The sequence below is a fragment of the Spinacia oleracea genome, chromosome 4 (assembly GCF_020520425.1).
Source record: "Spinacia oleracea cultivar Varoflay chromosome 4, BTI_SOV_V1, whole genome shotgun sequence".
Classification (NCBI taxonomy): Eukaryota; Viridiplantae; Streptophyta; class Magnoliopsida; order Caryophyllales; family Amaranthaceae; genus Spinacia; species Spinacia oleracea.
In genome coordinates, this window is record NC_079490.1 from 164,525,878 (window position 1) to 164,540,359 (window position 14,482).

The window sequence follows — 14,482 nt, forward strand, 5'->3', positions numbered from 1 at the left end:
GTCACTGGCCTCGGGGGTGTTTCCGAGGAAAGCCCCTCCGATGCCTAAGTAAGAATGATGCTCGGATTCTAGAGAGAAGTTCTCTAGAAGAGTAGTCTTAAGGCGATAAATTGGACGTACCTTGAGGTGTGAGCCTTGGCGGCCTATTTATAGTGTTTGCATAATAAATGCCCATAGGTCACTTATTGTTATTGGGCCTTGGGCCTTAATGGATGGCTGAATAGCCATTGGTAGGTTTGATGTTGTTGTTTAGAGCCATTGGGCTTTGGACTTAGTGGCCCAATTGAGAATCAATTGGGAGCCCAAACAACATGCCCCCCAGACCCGGTCCATTTAGAATTAAATGGGTGGGTTTCCAGCTGTCAGAAGTCCGAAAGTTCCCTCTCTTTTTTGAAAAGGGATGATTTGCATTGATGACAAGTGTTGGGAATTGTACTGTGTCATGGAGATCGTGGGTTTGAGGAAGTTGATGCGCCCTTTCTCTTTTCTATAAATACTGGGTGCCTTGCTCCTTTTAAACTTTTTACTCCTTATTTCAAACCCATTCTCTCTCTAAATTCCGGCGATCGCAGTGCAATTTGCTTCTTCAGATCTACGAAATTCGGCCAACTTTAGACTTCGGGAACTTGTGTTGTTCGCTTTATCGGCGAATTCCGCTTCGGAAAAAGGTAATTTGTTTCTGAGTTCTTCCTTCTACCCCTCAATCTAAACCCTAGATCGAGATTTCGCGACCATGGCAAAAAATAGGGGCAAAAACAAGTTCGTTGTTGGCTCCTCTAGTGAGAGAGAGAACGTGCCTTCGGGGAGGTTACCGAAATCTTCGAGGGGTCGACCTTCGGAGAGGCCGTTGGAGAAGAGTTCGATTGGTTGGGATGCTTCCGAAGATGAACGTGCAACCTCTGGTGAGAGAGCTGGTTTTTCGGGTGTTCGTCGTCGTTACTCCGAGTTTCCAGTTCATTGGTCGGAAGCTGATCCGAAGGGCAAGTATGCCTCAATTTTGCATGAGACCACGCAGATCGACGGTCCGTTGGAGAAATCGGTCAGCGGTGACTGGTTGGTGGAAGCGAAGTTAGGGAATTATCATCGGAAGGCCGAGGAGCTATACGGAATTCAGCATGCCTTGGGGTACTGGTGCGAGCTTCCTGAACAAGAGCGTCCTCGGGTGACTCATCCACCGAGGGGGTTCATTTCCGTGTATACTCACCATTTGGAGAATGGTCTCCGCTTTCCTTTGGATCCGTTCGTATCCGAGGTTTTGGTGTCGTACAACATTAGTTTGGCCCAGCTCACACCCAAATCTATGAGGCACATAATCGGATTTAGATGGGTGTGTGACTTCGTCAATTTCCCTTGCTCTGTCGCTATTTTTCGGGATCTTCACGATCTGGTTCTCAACCATGCTTCCAAGGGTGATGGGTATGGTTGGTGGACCATTGTCAACAAGAAGTCCCGAAAGAGGGGGGATCCGAACTACATCACGGCGTACCCCTACCTTAGCTCTGACCACAATTGGAAGACGGAGTGGTTGCTCGTCCGTGTGCCGACGGATCCGAAGCATCCCAACTTTTATCGTCCTCCGAAGTGGTTCGTGGCTCCTGATCCTGATATGAGGGGTGTGGCGGCTCCAGATCGGAACCATCGCCACTATGTGGACCTCCTCCAGTGGTTCTTGGCTCAAGAGGATAACCACCGACTGCCGTCTAGCTGGCTCCCGAATCTCAATTACATTCTGAGGGAGGACATTCTTGATGTTGCCGGTCTCAGCAGGATTTTTGACAGGGGTAGGTGTCTTTCGGCTGAGACCGTTTTTTCAGTGAGTTTGTCCTCTTTCCTGTTTCGTTTTGCTGACATGTTTTGTGCTTTGTTTTTGCAGAGTACGGCTTTAGCTGCATTGATCCTAAGAAGTTGGGCATTTCTTTGGATTTGAAGACTATTCACGACCCGGCTCCCGAGTACAAGTTCGGAAAAGATAACCCTCGTAATCCTCGTCTGAAGGATTACGTGTTGTCTCCTTTGGGGGTTGCTCGGATATCCGAAGTTCGAGCTGATCCGTGGGATTCCGCCTCTTCTGTTGAAGCTGTTCCTGTGAAGGTTGTGCTTCCTGAGTTGAAGACGACTTCGGATCCGGTGAGTGTTCATTTATAGGCTCGATTTTCTGTTTATCTTTTTCTTTTCGGTTGGCCGTCGGCTAACGTCTTGGTCCTGGACCATCTTTTTAGGGTCCTGGGACTGACGCTGTGCCGCGTGCCGTTCCTTCGGTTTCATCTCCGGCTCGGATAGATATCTCTTTATCTAGGAACCGGGTATTTCCCGCTTTTTTCTCTATTTCTTCCTTTTTCTTCTTTTACATTCGTTGACCCTTGGTCTCCCCTTTTTAGGATCAACGCAAAAGGAAGGGTAGCACTCTTTTGAGGCCTTCCACGCATCCGAAGAAAGCGAAGGCTTCTCAGCCCTCGGAGAAGGTATTTGTTCTGACTTGGAGTTTTTGTAGTTCGTTTCTCCCCTTTTCGGAAACTAATCTTTGAATGCTTGCTATGCAGGAAGCAGTTTCGGAAGTCATGCCTCCTCCTAAGAATCTTCTTCACTTCATGCCCTTGCCAGGGCAGAAGTTAAAGAGTGTGGTGGTTGCTGAACCGCCGGCCGTGGATCAGCCGCTGATCGAGGAAGATATCATCCCTTCTCCCCTTAAACCATCTGCTGCTTTGGGGATCGAAATCCAGGATATCACCGAGGTGATGGAGGCGATTGAAGCCGATTTTGTTCCTGGTTCGGATGTCCCTGAGGTAGCTGGGGAGAAGAAGGAGTCTGCTGATCTTCCCTTCGAGAGGGAGAAGAGTCCAGACAAGGAGATGATAGATCTCTCGGGCCCCGAAGCTGCGGTCCCCGAGGCTCAGAAGGAGGTTCCCTCTGCTGGAGAGGAGGAGCAGCCCGAGCAAGGTTTGACGAGGAAGAGGCGCCACTCAACTTTGGGTTCTACTTCTACCTCGGCCCTGGATAGGCTGATCCATGCTGATCCCTGTTCGGATGTTCCGCTAAAACGGATCCCCGAAGAAGTAAGGGAGGCGATGGCTCGATATGCCAGGGCTCCGATTTTGGGAGAGGACCCTTTGGCTCACGTGGGATCCTTGGTGGGCCCCGAGGCTGCTCGGGAGAATCTGCTTCGTGCTAACCCGCAGTGGAGGGTTCCTGGGGCCGAAGAGAGGAATCCGGCAATGATGGCCCAGTACTATCTGAACGAGGTAATTTGCTAGATTTTTCTCTTTGAGTTGTGTTTTTGTTTTATGTTTTTCCTATTTTGCTCATCTTTCTCTCGTTCCCAGGCTGTTTTCTGGTCTTCGTTCGCTTCCGAGTGTAGCTCGGTTGAGGAGAAACAACTGAGGAAATATCGTGAGGCTTATGCTCGTGATATTCCCATTTTGGACCAGAAGGCTGGGCAACTCCTCTCCGAGCTTACGGAACTCAAGCAGCTGTACCTTCACTATAGTCGCGAGGCTAGAGAGTCTGCTGAGAAGATCGGGACCGAGGTTGGCCAGCTCATCTTCCGAGTTGAAGAGGATGCTGAGAAGATCGCTTCCTTTGCTGAGGAGAAGAAGGATATGGCCGCTAAGTTCGCTAGCGAACTTGAGGAAAAAGATAGACTCTTCCAGGAGATGAAGTCTAAATTTGAAGCGGCCGACAAGGAGCGTAAAGAGGCGGAGTTAAGGCTCCACCATTTTGTCCAGCATCGGGAGCTGATCCAGCAGCAAGCTGATAAGGTGCCTGTCCTTCGGCTGAAGCTTCGGGAAAAAGATGACTATATTCGGAAGCTGGAGCAGGAGCGAGTCAACCTCTACACTGCTGATCAGTGTAGAGAGCAGTACTGGAACGGCATCCTGGGTGCTCGGCGCATGTTTGCGAAGCACATGCCTCACTTCCCTTGGAACGAGAAAGTTCCTCTATGGATGCAGGCCGAGGACCACTTGGTGGAATGCCAAGCTGATCGAGATGAAGCTGAAGCTGAACGCCAAGCTGCTCTTGCAGAGGCTCGGGCCCAGAAGGCAACTTCCGAAGGTGATACCACTGCTGGGGGTTCTTCGAAGGATGCTCCCCTAGGGGCCGCTTCTGAGACTCCCAAGAGTTAGGGATTCGGGCAGTCGTCTTCTTCAGAGTCGGTCGGTTCCAGTTGAGGACTTCCGAATATGTGCTTGCTTTTCCCCCTTTTGCCTCGGCGCTGCGTTGTACTCATTTCTTTTTGCTTTCTTTAGTACTTCGGTAGGCCGGTATTGTCTGTTGATGGCTGCCGATTTTAACTTGTTTCATTTTGTTTTCAATTTTTGAGGTTTTCGATGTGTTTGTACTTCCCCCAAATATTGAATAAAAAATGAATGTTTGTTACTTGGCTGCTTCTTTTCAACTTGTTCTTTCGCAATTTTTAGGTCTTTAAATCCGTAGATTTCTCGAGCTCCTCTTTCTGTAGACTTGCTAAAAACCTTTTGATCTTGCGAGCTCTTTAAATCCGTAGATCTGCTAAGAGACTCTTTAGTTTTGCGAGTTCTTCAAATCCGTAGATCTGCTAAGAGACTCTTTAGTTTTGCGAGTTCTTCAAATCCGTAGATCTGCTAAGAGACTCTTTAGTTTCCAGACTCTTCAAATCCGTCGATCTGCTCAGAGGTTTGGATTGTTCTTCCGATCTCTTGTGGTTCGGAAACCTGGGCAAGAGATCGCTAGTCTGCCTCTTTAGTTATGCCTTCGGCGATCCGTGGATCTGAGCCGGAGTTTTATAACTTGATTCGAGCGACTGTTTGTTGCGAACAAATTTTATTAGGGTACCGCGAATCCGAGGATTCTGGACGGTTCCCTGAAGTGTATGATTTGGTCATTTCTTGCATTTTATCAAGGAATGGGCAAAGTCAACCTGTTTTTGGTCTCGGATTGATCAGATCCGAGGCTGCATATATATATAAAGGGACAATAAATGTAGAGATAAGTTTAATGAAACACATGGTGCCAATGGCTTTCCTCTTCTCATTAAACAACTTACTTGGTTTACAGACAGAGATCATACAAAATATTTCTTGAGAACATCGGTATTCCAATGGTTCTTCAGAATTGTTCCATCTAACTGTTTCAGCATATACGTGCCTGGCCTTTTTTCGGAATGGATGATGTATGGTCCTTCCCAAGTGGCTGAGAGTTTGCCATGGATCCGTCCTTTCTGAACCGAGGCGGCGTTTCTGAGTACTAGATCACCGACTTTTAGGGGTCTGGCGTTGACTCTTCGGTTGTAATGCTTGTTGACCCTCTGCAAATAGGCTGCGTTGAGTGTCCTTGCATCGTTCCGAGCTTCATCCAGTAGATCGAGAGCTTCGGATAGAAGCTGGTTGTTGCTTTCTCCTTGGAGCCCATCATACCTGTTGTATGCCTGGATCCTCAGGCTTTCTGTTCCGATTTCCACAGGAATTACAGCTTCGGATCCGTATACAAGGTGGAACGGTGTTTGTCCGGTAGCTTCTTTTTCAGTGGTCCGAAGGGACCATAGCGTTCCGGGTAGCTCTTCTAACCATTTGTTTTTGTCATCCTCGACTCTTTTCTTGAGTGCGTTGAGGATGAGTTTGTTAGCGGCTTCGGCTTGCCCGTTGCTTTGTGGGTGACAGACTGCCGAGTATGCTAGGTGTATGCCGAACTGTTTGCACCACTTTTGCAACGGGGTGTTGTCGAACTGTTTCCCGTGGTCGAAGACCATCAGTCTTGGTATGCCGAACCTTGTGATGATGTTCTGCCATATGAACTTGCGGACCTGAGGTTCGGTGATGGAGGAGACAGCTTCGGCTTCGATCCATTTGCTAAAATAGTCGACTCCTACAATCAACCACTTCTTCTGGTTCGTCGCTGAGGGGAAGGGACCAATGATGTCTAACCCCCACTGTGCGAATGGTAAGGGATACAGTGTTGATTGTAGGGCTTGAGCTGGTTGATGGATGGCTGGTGCGAACTTTTGGCATTTCTCGCATTTCCTTGCCATCTGCTTTGCCTCGGAAACCATAGTGGGCCACCAGTACCCGGCCCGAAGGGCTTTATGTGCTAATGTCCTACCTCCAATGTGGTTTCCGCATATCCCGAGGTGGATTTCCCTTAGGATGTAGTCAGCGTCTGTTGGACCCACACATTTTAGCAGCGGAGCAGAGAATGATTTCCTCATGAGCTCTCCTTCGGCGCTGATGATGAACCATCTGTTGAATCTTTTCAGTTTTCTCGCTTGCAGCTTATCTTCAGGAAGTTCTCCCCTTTCTTTGTATGCAACTACTGCGTCCATCCAGCTCGGTTCGGTGCGTAAGCTGCATACTGTGGTGGGTAGCAAGTCGATGCTTCACTCCTGGTGAACTTCCACGTGGACCGACCTGTTTAGGTCGATGAGTGTCGAGCTTGCGAGTTTTGACAGTGCGTCTGCTTGCGCGTTCTGTCCTCGGGGAATGAGGATGACTTCAAAGGATCTTAACTTTGACGTTAAGGATTTAATCTTTGCTAAATAGGCTGTCATGCTGGGCCATTTGGCCTCATACTCTCCTCGGATCTGGTTGGCTACAAGCTGGGAATCAGTTTTGAGGCGAACATGTTCGGCCTCCAGGGATAAACAAAGCTCTATCCCTGCGATTGCGGCCTCGTATTCGGCCTCGTTGTTGGTTGCTTTGAAGCCGAACTTCAATGCATACTCTATGCTTTTCCCCGTCGGGGGGATTAGTACAACTCCTGCCCCTGAGCCGTTTACTGTGGAAGATCCGTCAGTGAAGACCTCCCAAGTGCTTTTCGTATCATCCAACATTTCCTGGTATGAGCACTCGGCCAAGAAGTCTGCCAATGCTTGTGCTTTGATTGCTGTCCTCGGCTGATATTTGATGCCGAACTCTGATAGTTCGAAGGCCCAGGCAGCCAATCTTCCTGACCTCTCTATTTTGTCGAGTACTTTTTCGAGCGGTTGGTCAGTTAGCACTGTGATCTGGTGGGAGTCGAAGTATGGCCTCAGTTTTCGTGCAGCTACCACTACTGCATATGCGACTTTCTCGATGAGTGGGTACCGGGTTTCGGCTCCTGTAAGTGTTCGGCTGGTGAAGTAGATTGGCTGTTGCTTCTTTTCTTCTTCCCGAATAAGCACTGCGCTGACGGTTCCAGGGCTAACTGCGACATATAGGTACAGGGTTTCCCCCTCCTTTGGTCTGGCCAGTGTCGGCAGTTGAGCTAGGTGGGCTCTGAGTTGCTGAAAAGCTTCTTTTTGCTCCTGTTCCCATATCAGTTCGGGATCCACTTTCCTCGGGACCCCCTTTTTCTTGACTGGTTCTGCTTCTCCTCCGGGGAGGTTCTTTGGTTTCAGTGCCTTGAAGAAGGGGGCTCCCTTGTCCGAGGCTTTTGATATGAACCTTGTTAGTGCGGCTAACCTGCCGGTTAGCCTCTGCACATCTCTCTTGGTCTTCGGCTCGGGTAAATCCAATGCCGCTTGGACTTTGTCTGGGTTCGCATCAATTCCTCTTTCGCTCACCATGAATCCGAGGAATTTCCCTGACTTCACCCCGAAGACGCATTTTTTTGGGTTCAGCTTCATGCTGTATTTCCTCAGATTTCCGAAGGTCTCTGCCAAGTCTTTGACATGGTCTTCCTCCTTGATGCTTTTTACGATGGAGTCATCCACGTAGACCTCCACGTTCCTCCCTTTCTGGTCGGCGAAGACGTGGTCAACTAACCTCTGGTAGGTGGCTCCGGCATTTTTTAAGCCGAAAGGCATCATTTTGTAGTTGAACACTCCTGCGCTTGTGATGAACGCTGTCTTTGCCCTGTCATCGGGGTGCATGAATACTTGGTGGTAGCCTGAAAAGGCATCCATGAAGCTGAGCAGTGCATGGCCGCTGGTGGAGTCAACCAGTTGATCTATCCTTGGCAGGGGATAGCAGTCTTTGGGGCAGGCTCGGTTCAGATCTGTGAAATCTACGCACATTCGCCATGAGCCGTTCGCTTTCTTGACCATCACCACGTTGGCCAGCCACTTCGGATACATGCATGGTTCGATGAATCCGGCCTCTTGCAACTTTTTAACCTCCTCGGCGATGGCTTTGTTTTTCTCCGAGGAGTAATTTCTCTTTTTTTGCTTGATTGGCCGAGCTTCAGCGTTGACATCCAGCTTGTGACAAATCAGCTTCGGATTTATCCCTGGCATATCTGCTGCTGACCATGCGAAGATGTCTTTGTGATCCCTGAGTAGTCGGATCAAATCGATTCGGAGCCCCGAGCTTAGGCCCTTGCCTATTCGGACGCTCCTGTCTGAATTATCTTCGAGGAAGATATCCTCCATTTCTTGATCTGGTTCGGGAGATAGGGTTTCGGGGCGAGCATCAACTTCTGCGGGAGACAAGCTGCTCGTGCTTGCTCTTCTTCTTTTTGCCTCGCTTTCTTCTCCCTTAGCTCCTTTTTCTTCCTCGGGGCCGTCCTCTAGTTTGGGCTTTCGGACAGCAGTGTGGCAGGTTCTTCTCGCCACTTCTTGATCACCCCTGATTCGTTCGGCGAATCCTGCATCCGAGACGTATATCATCAGCTGGTGGTATGTGGAGGGGACTGCTTGCATCTTGTGAATCATGGTTCTCCCCATGATTACGTTGTATACGGAGTCGCAGTCCATCACCAAAAATTCGTCCCGAAGGGTTTTTGCTGCCTGGCCTTCGCCCACTGTGACTGGCAGGGTGATCTTTCCTCGAGGGATAGCTGCGGATCCGTTGAATCCGATCAGAGGATAACTGACTTTCGTCAGTGCTTCCTCTGGCTCTTCGAGGATTAGCTGCTCGAAGCAGTTTCTGAAGATGATATTGACGGCACTTCCTCCGTCGACTAATACTCGATGTACGTTGTGGTTATTGAGGTCCATGGAGATGACCAGAGGATCATCATGCTTGTACTGGACTCCGAAGCAATCATCAGCAGTGAAGGTCATGTTCGGGGGGTGTGGCTGGTTGTCTCCCACCGCGCTGAAGTTGACCCGATGGGAGAGGGCTCTTAGGTGTTTTTTGCTGGCCTGGCCAGACTTCTGTCCCCCGAACACCACTAGGATGTCATTTTTCTTGTGCCCTGTTGCTTCGTAGACCCTTTTCTGGGGTTGCTCGTGTTGTTTGCCGCTTGCGGCCTTTTCTTTTTCCTCCCTTCGGTCTAACAAGTACTGTTTCAGGTAGCCTCGGCGAACGAGGTCCTCAATGTTGTCTTTCAGCGAGTTGCATTCTTCGGTATGGTGACCGAAGTCATCATGGAACTCGCACCATTTGTTCTTGTTTCTCCGAGCTGGGTTGGACTTGAGCTTCCCAGGTAGTTTCCACTTTTCGTCATTTCTGTTGAGGCTGAATATCTCCTTTCGGGGCAGAGCTAGTGGAGTGTAGTTGGTGTACTTGGGTTGAAGTTCACCCCTTCTCCCGTCTTTCTTCGGGCTCATCTCTCTAGCTCCTACTTTCTCTTTCCCCTTCCTTGAGCTACCCTCGGGCTTGCTCTGGGTATTCTTTGTGTCTCTCGGATCCGACGATCCTTTCAGTCTTGCAGCGGCCTTGTTGAACTCCTCGGTTCTGATGAACGCGTCAGCCATTTGGAGCACGTCAGCTATTCTGGAGGGGTTCTTCATTGAGAGTTCGTCACGGAACTTCCCTTCCTGGAGCGCGTGCTTCAAGGCGAAGATGGCCACGTCTGGCTGCAAGTTTGGTATGTTTGTTGATTCCTTCATGAATCTGGCCATGAATTCTCTCAGACTTTCGTCTCTTTCTTGTTGGATTGAGGTCAGTTCTGCTGTGGTTCGCTCGGGGCGATTGTTGCTCACGAACTGTGTGCAGAATCTCTTTTTCAGCTTTTTCCAGCTCTTGATCGATCCCTTCGGCAGCGATCTAAACCACTCTCCCGCCACTCCGGTTAGCGTGGTTGGGAAGTATTTACACCAGCATGCTTCGGAGTAGGGACTCAAGAACATTTGCTGCTCGTAGGAGATGACATGATCCCTCGGATCTGTGATTCCGCTGTAGGTTAGGTGAGCTGGCAGTCTTACCTTCGGTATTTCTTCCATAATCAGCTCGTCCGAGAAAGGGGATGACGTAGGAGTCATGATTCTTTTCCCGAGTCTAGCCCTGATGCCTTCGTTTGCCGAGGTTCTATGATTAGAACGTTCGGGCGTACGATGGGGGCTAGGGGTTCGATCATGCCTCCTGTCTCTTCTTCTTTCTCGGCTACTGACCTCGGGTCGTTCGCCAGATCTGCTCGACTCACCTACCCCGAGTCTCGTGTGGATCGAAGGTCTTAACCTTGAGTGGACCGAGGGCCTCAACCTGCTGAGCACCGAGCTTCGGATCCGAGTGTTACGAGTAGTTGATTCGCTTTGGAGAGCTGTTGGAGTAGGCGATGGTCTCGCAAACCAATCTGGTTGCTGTTGTGCCCTTTTTTGGGTGTCCCACGTGCTTTCCGTCCACCTCGACGTCAAGTGTGTTCCTGTCAAGGGAAGGAGTTCTCGTTCGGGTCTGGACACTTCCGCACTGGGTGGCTCGTTCAGCCTTCGCCTGGTCCTCCTCTCTTCTCTGCGGTCGTTTGCCAGTCCTTGCTGCTTCTCATTGAAGAGGAAGTTTTGCATGATGGTCATGGCCGCAGTGAGCTCTTCCCTAGTTGGAATCGGAGGTCCTGCATTTGTGGCGGTCGTAGCTCTGCTTGGCTGTGACCTCGCCATCGATTGAGGGTGCCCCTCTTGGTCAGATTCTGAATCTGACCGCACCATCATATCGTCGTCATTGTTAACAACATCATTCACCATTTTCGCGGAAAGAGGTGGTTGATGTCTTCCAAAGGCTTTGAAGTGTTCTTCCCCACAGACGGCGCCAAATTGTTCCGGTGTTGTAAAGATGGAAACAATGGGCTTCGAATGAAGGCCCTTTTGTATGTGTTGAAGATCTTGCTTGTTTGAATGAGTGGAGTCCGAATTCACCTGCACAAGAGCAAAGTCACTGGCCTCGGGGGTGTTTCCGAGGAAAGCCCCTCCGATGCCTAAGTAAGAATGATGCTCGGATTCTAGAGAGAAGTTCTCTAGAAGAGTAGTCTTAAGGCGATAAATTGGACGTACCTTGAGGTGTGAGCCTTGGCGGCCTATTTATAGTGTTTGCATAATAAATGCCCATAGGTCACTTATTGTTATTGGGCCTTGGGCCTTAATGGATGGCTGAATAGCCATTGGTAGGTTTGATGTTGTTGTTTAGAGCCATTGGGCTTTGGACTTAGTGGCCCAATTGAGAATCAATTGGGAGCCCAAACAAGAAATAAGGATAATTTGATAATTACCACGTTTTGATTGTACCACTTTGATGATATTAACTTACCACGTTAAATAATAAAAATTTATAAATTACCACTTTATACTTCAAAACTTTGAAAACCACCGTCACTTAACTGCTTAATTCCATCGACTTTTCCATCCACTTCTTTACTTAATTTAAGGCTATAATTTCTTTGAGTCAACCGACTCGAGTTAGCAGTCTAAACACTTCGTCAGGGGTAGGAGAGAATAGTAAGAGGAACTGCTCCCTCAAACTTTCAAAATCCCTAATAAGAGTTCAACACAAGTGAAATTAGTTCCACTCATGTGTCGCGGTGACTTGGCAAATGACATGGTATCGTCGCGCCATGTCATACGCACACATAAATGTTTATTGTGTCCTCGCAAAAAAATAATATTGATACCCATCCTTGAACCCATGGCCTCTCATATTTTAATACAAAGTTTTATCCATCACTCCAACGACACAGCTTATGACTCAAACAATTAAAAAGAGAAAAATCGTTATTTTGAATGTATAAAAATTTATTTATGATAATAATTTTTTTCTTAATTTATTTAGAAAAATACTAGCATAGGAATTTAATCATACGAAGTATATCTTAATGTAATACCCAAATTTTTATTCATTTACTAATCAAATCATATATCTTTTCTAGAAATTGATTTAGATCAAACATAAAACCATGAAATTAACAAAACAAAAAAAAAGAATAGGAAAACAAGTGATGACGCGCTTTCTTTTAGCTAATCAAATGTGTTTTTTTTCTCTATCGACTTTGTAACTCAATATACAATTGTAACTTAACACATGTATTTCTTAAGTTATATGTAAAGTAGTACACACAAAAAAAAGTTTTACACAAACAAAGAAAATTACTCAAAAATTCAGTTCATCAATTGTTGGTTAACCAATTTTATTCTTAAACTGCATATATGAAGCACATATTATTCTCAATCTGCATATATAAAGAAATTTCCAATTAAATATAAAACACTCCAGGACATCGCCTGAGGCGCTAACTAGTTATATATCAAACTTTCTTATAACGCACTCCCTCCGTCTCTTTTTGTTCTTTACGTTTTCCTTCTTGGGTGTCCCAAAATGTTCTTTACATTTTCTTTTATATTATCAAATACATGTTTTAATATTCTATCAAAATTTGTGTCCAATGACTATTTTAACCAATTAAATTCATTGGGTCGTTTAATATCACACATTTCCATTGGGACATCAATTTTTTCTCATTTACGCAATATTAGAATTTTGATAAAAGTAAAAAAAATATAAACAAACGTAATTTTCTTTGTCTAAAAAAATTAGAGAAATCTCAATACACATTAATTAATTGTTAAAACACGTGCAAAATAACAAATTTAAAGAAAAAAAAGAGACGGAGAGAGTAATGAAAGCCCTTCCAAGGAGGCACAAGCCCAATTCCTTTTCTTCATCTAGTCCTAAAACTAACACTCTGTACTCCGTAGTCCGGTACCTTCATGAGTACATTATCTTAATACTCCATCCGTTTCTAAAATAAATGTATCACTTAGACTTATACTTCATTTTTTACTTAATTTTTAACTAATATATGTTTTTGGATTAATCATAATGTATTTTTTTATAATAATAATTTTTATGACTTTAATTAATAGACAAATAGATATAGTAATGGTTAAAGTTGTGCACAGACAATTGATACAGTCAAACTGATACATCTATTCAGAACGAATGGAATATTAATTTTCAAAGGTCTTAATGCCAAGTTCAATTTACTTACCACATATAAATTTTAAGAAGGACAAATAAATTCAAATAGAATACACTACCAGTTAAGGGTCTATCTGGTATCGTTTGTGTTTTCAGTTTTCTAGTTTTTCAAAACTAAAAATCAAAATATGAAAACCACAAAAAGAAGTTTCTAGTTTTTTGTTGTCAATTTTCAAAATCAGCATTATCAAGTATGAATGGTTTTTAGTTCATGATTTAATCTAAGTCATATGTCTTTCAAAACCAAAAAGCCAAAAAATAAAAACTTGCAGTGATACCAAACGAGGTGTTCAATTTACTCACGGTATATAAAGTAGCTAAAGTGTACGTAGTATCTATATAATATGGTGATGACATTTGTCACTCATTGATTGGCCTCTCTTTTAATATTAAAATAAAGTTTAAAAAATAAAATTAAGCAACAAATATTTTACAACACAATGATATCACGTAATATATGTTCCTATATATATGTATACATAATCAAATTCTTTACATAATCTAATTCAAATACACATCGCATAGATCAGGATAAATATTTGAAATTTATACGGTTTATAACAGCCATGTATACCATAGAAATCTATCTATATCTATCTATCTATCTATCTATATCTATATATTATACTAAAAGAGAGGAAATAAATGTGGTGATGACAAATGTCACTCATTGATTGGCCCCTCTTCTTATAGATATAAAAAAAATTAAACAAAAAAATTATTTTGTTAACTTTCACTTTATAAAGTATTTGGTTCTATTTTCCTACAAAAAAGATATCATTCTATACCTGGGGAATATTTTGTAAAATCTTTTCTATATTTTGTTAACAAATAAAACCAATATGATTATCTTTTTATAAAAAATTAGTCCATTATATGGAGTACGTGGTAGGATATTTATTAAAAAAAAATAAAAAATTACAGTAATCTACCGATTTGTACTTACATACTCCCTCCGTCCCAGATTAGTTGTTACACTTTCTTTTTTTCGTTTGTCCCAGATTAGTTGTTACACTTCTAAATTAGGAATGACCCCACAATTATTATATTGTCTCTCTCTTCCCACTAATTTTTTTTGTCCCTACACTCTTTCTCATTCAATTAAAAAAATACTCCACTAACTCCTATCACATCTACTTTTTCAATAAAATAACAATTGATAACCAAACAACCACTTATCACCTAAAATTTTGTGCAAAGGTAAATGTAACAACTAATCTGGGACGGAGGGAGTAACATGTTAGAATACAAATAAATTATAAAGCTTCGTACTTTTATTACTATTCACCAAATAGTATAATTACCTATATACCCCTAATTTCCTTCTTGGTTTTTTTTTGTCTTATTCTTATCAATAGGGCATAGTCTGTTTTACCCCTCTTCACTTGATGATGCCACGCATGCTTTGG

At 44.9% G+C, this 14,482-nt stretch overlaps 1 protein-coding gene across 1 annotated transcript; it reads left to right on the plus strand.

Moving 5' to 3' along the window:
* The first annotated feature begins 733 nt into the window (after window positions 1-733).
* Window positions 734-4,594, plus strand: LOC130472121 (uncharacterized). Its single transcript, XM_056842567.1, has 4 exons — window positions 734-914; window positions 2,039-2,127; window positions 2,610-3,239; window positions 3,321-4,594. Exons 1-4 carry the CDS (start codon window positions 734-736, stop codon window positions 4,119-4,121), a joined length of 1,701 nt encoding a protein of 566 aa, XP_056698545.1. The 3' UTR covers window positions 4,122-4,594.
* Window positions 4,595-14,482: the final 9,888 nt, after the last annotated feature.

Excerpts from the sequence above, each read along its gene's own strand:
- LOC130472121 (XM_056842567.1), top strand. The coding sequence starts at position 734 with ATGGCAAAAAATAGGGGCAAAAACAAGTTCGTTGTTGGCTCCTCTAGT. Across the intron at positions 915-2,038 it reads AACCTCTGGTGAGAGAGCTG|TTCGAGCTGATCCGTGGGAT; the intron begins GTTTTTCGGGTG and ends GGATATCCGAAG. Across the intron at positions 2,128-2,609 it reads TGAAGACGACTTCGGATCCG|TTAAAGAGTGTGGTGGTTGC; the intron begins GTGAGTGTTCAT and ends CCAGGGCAGAAG.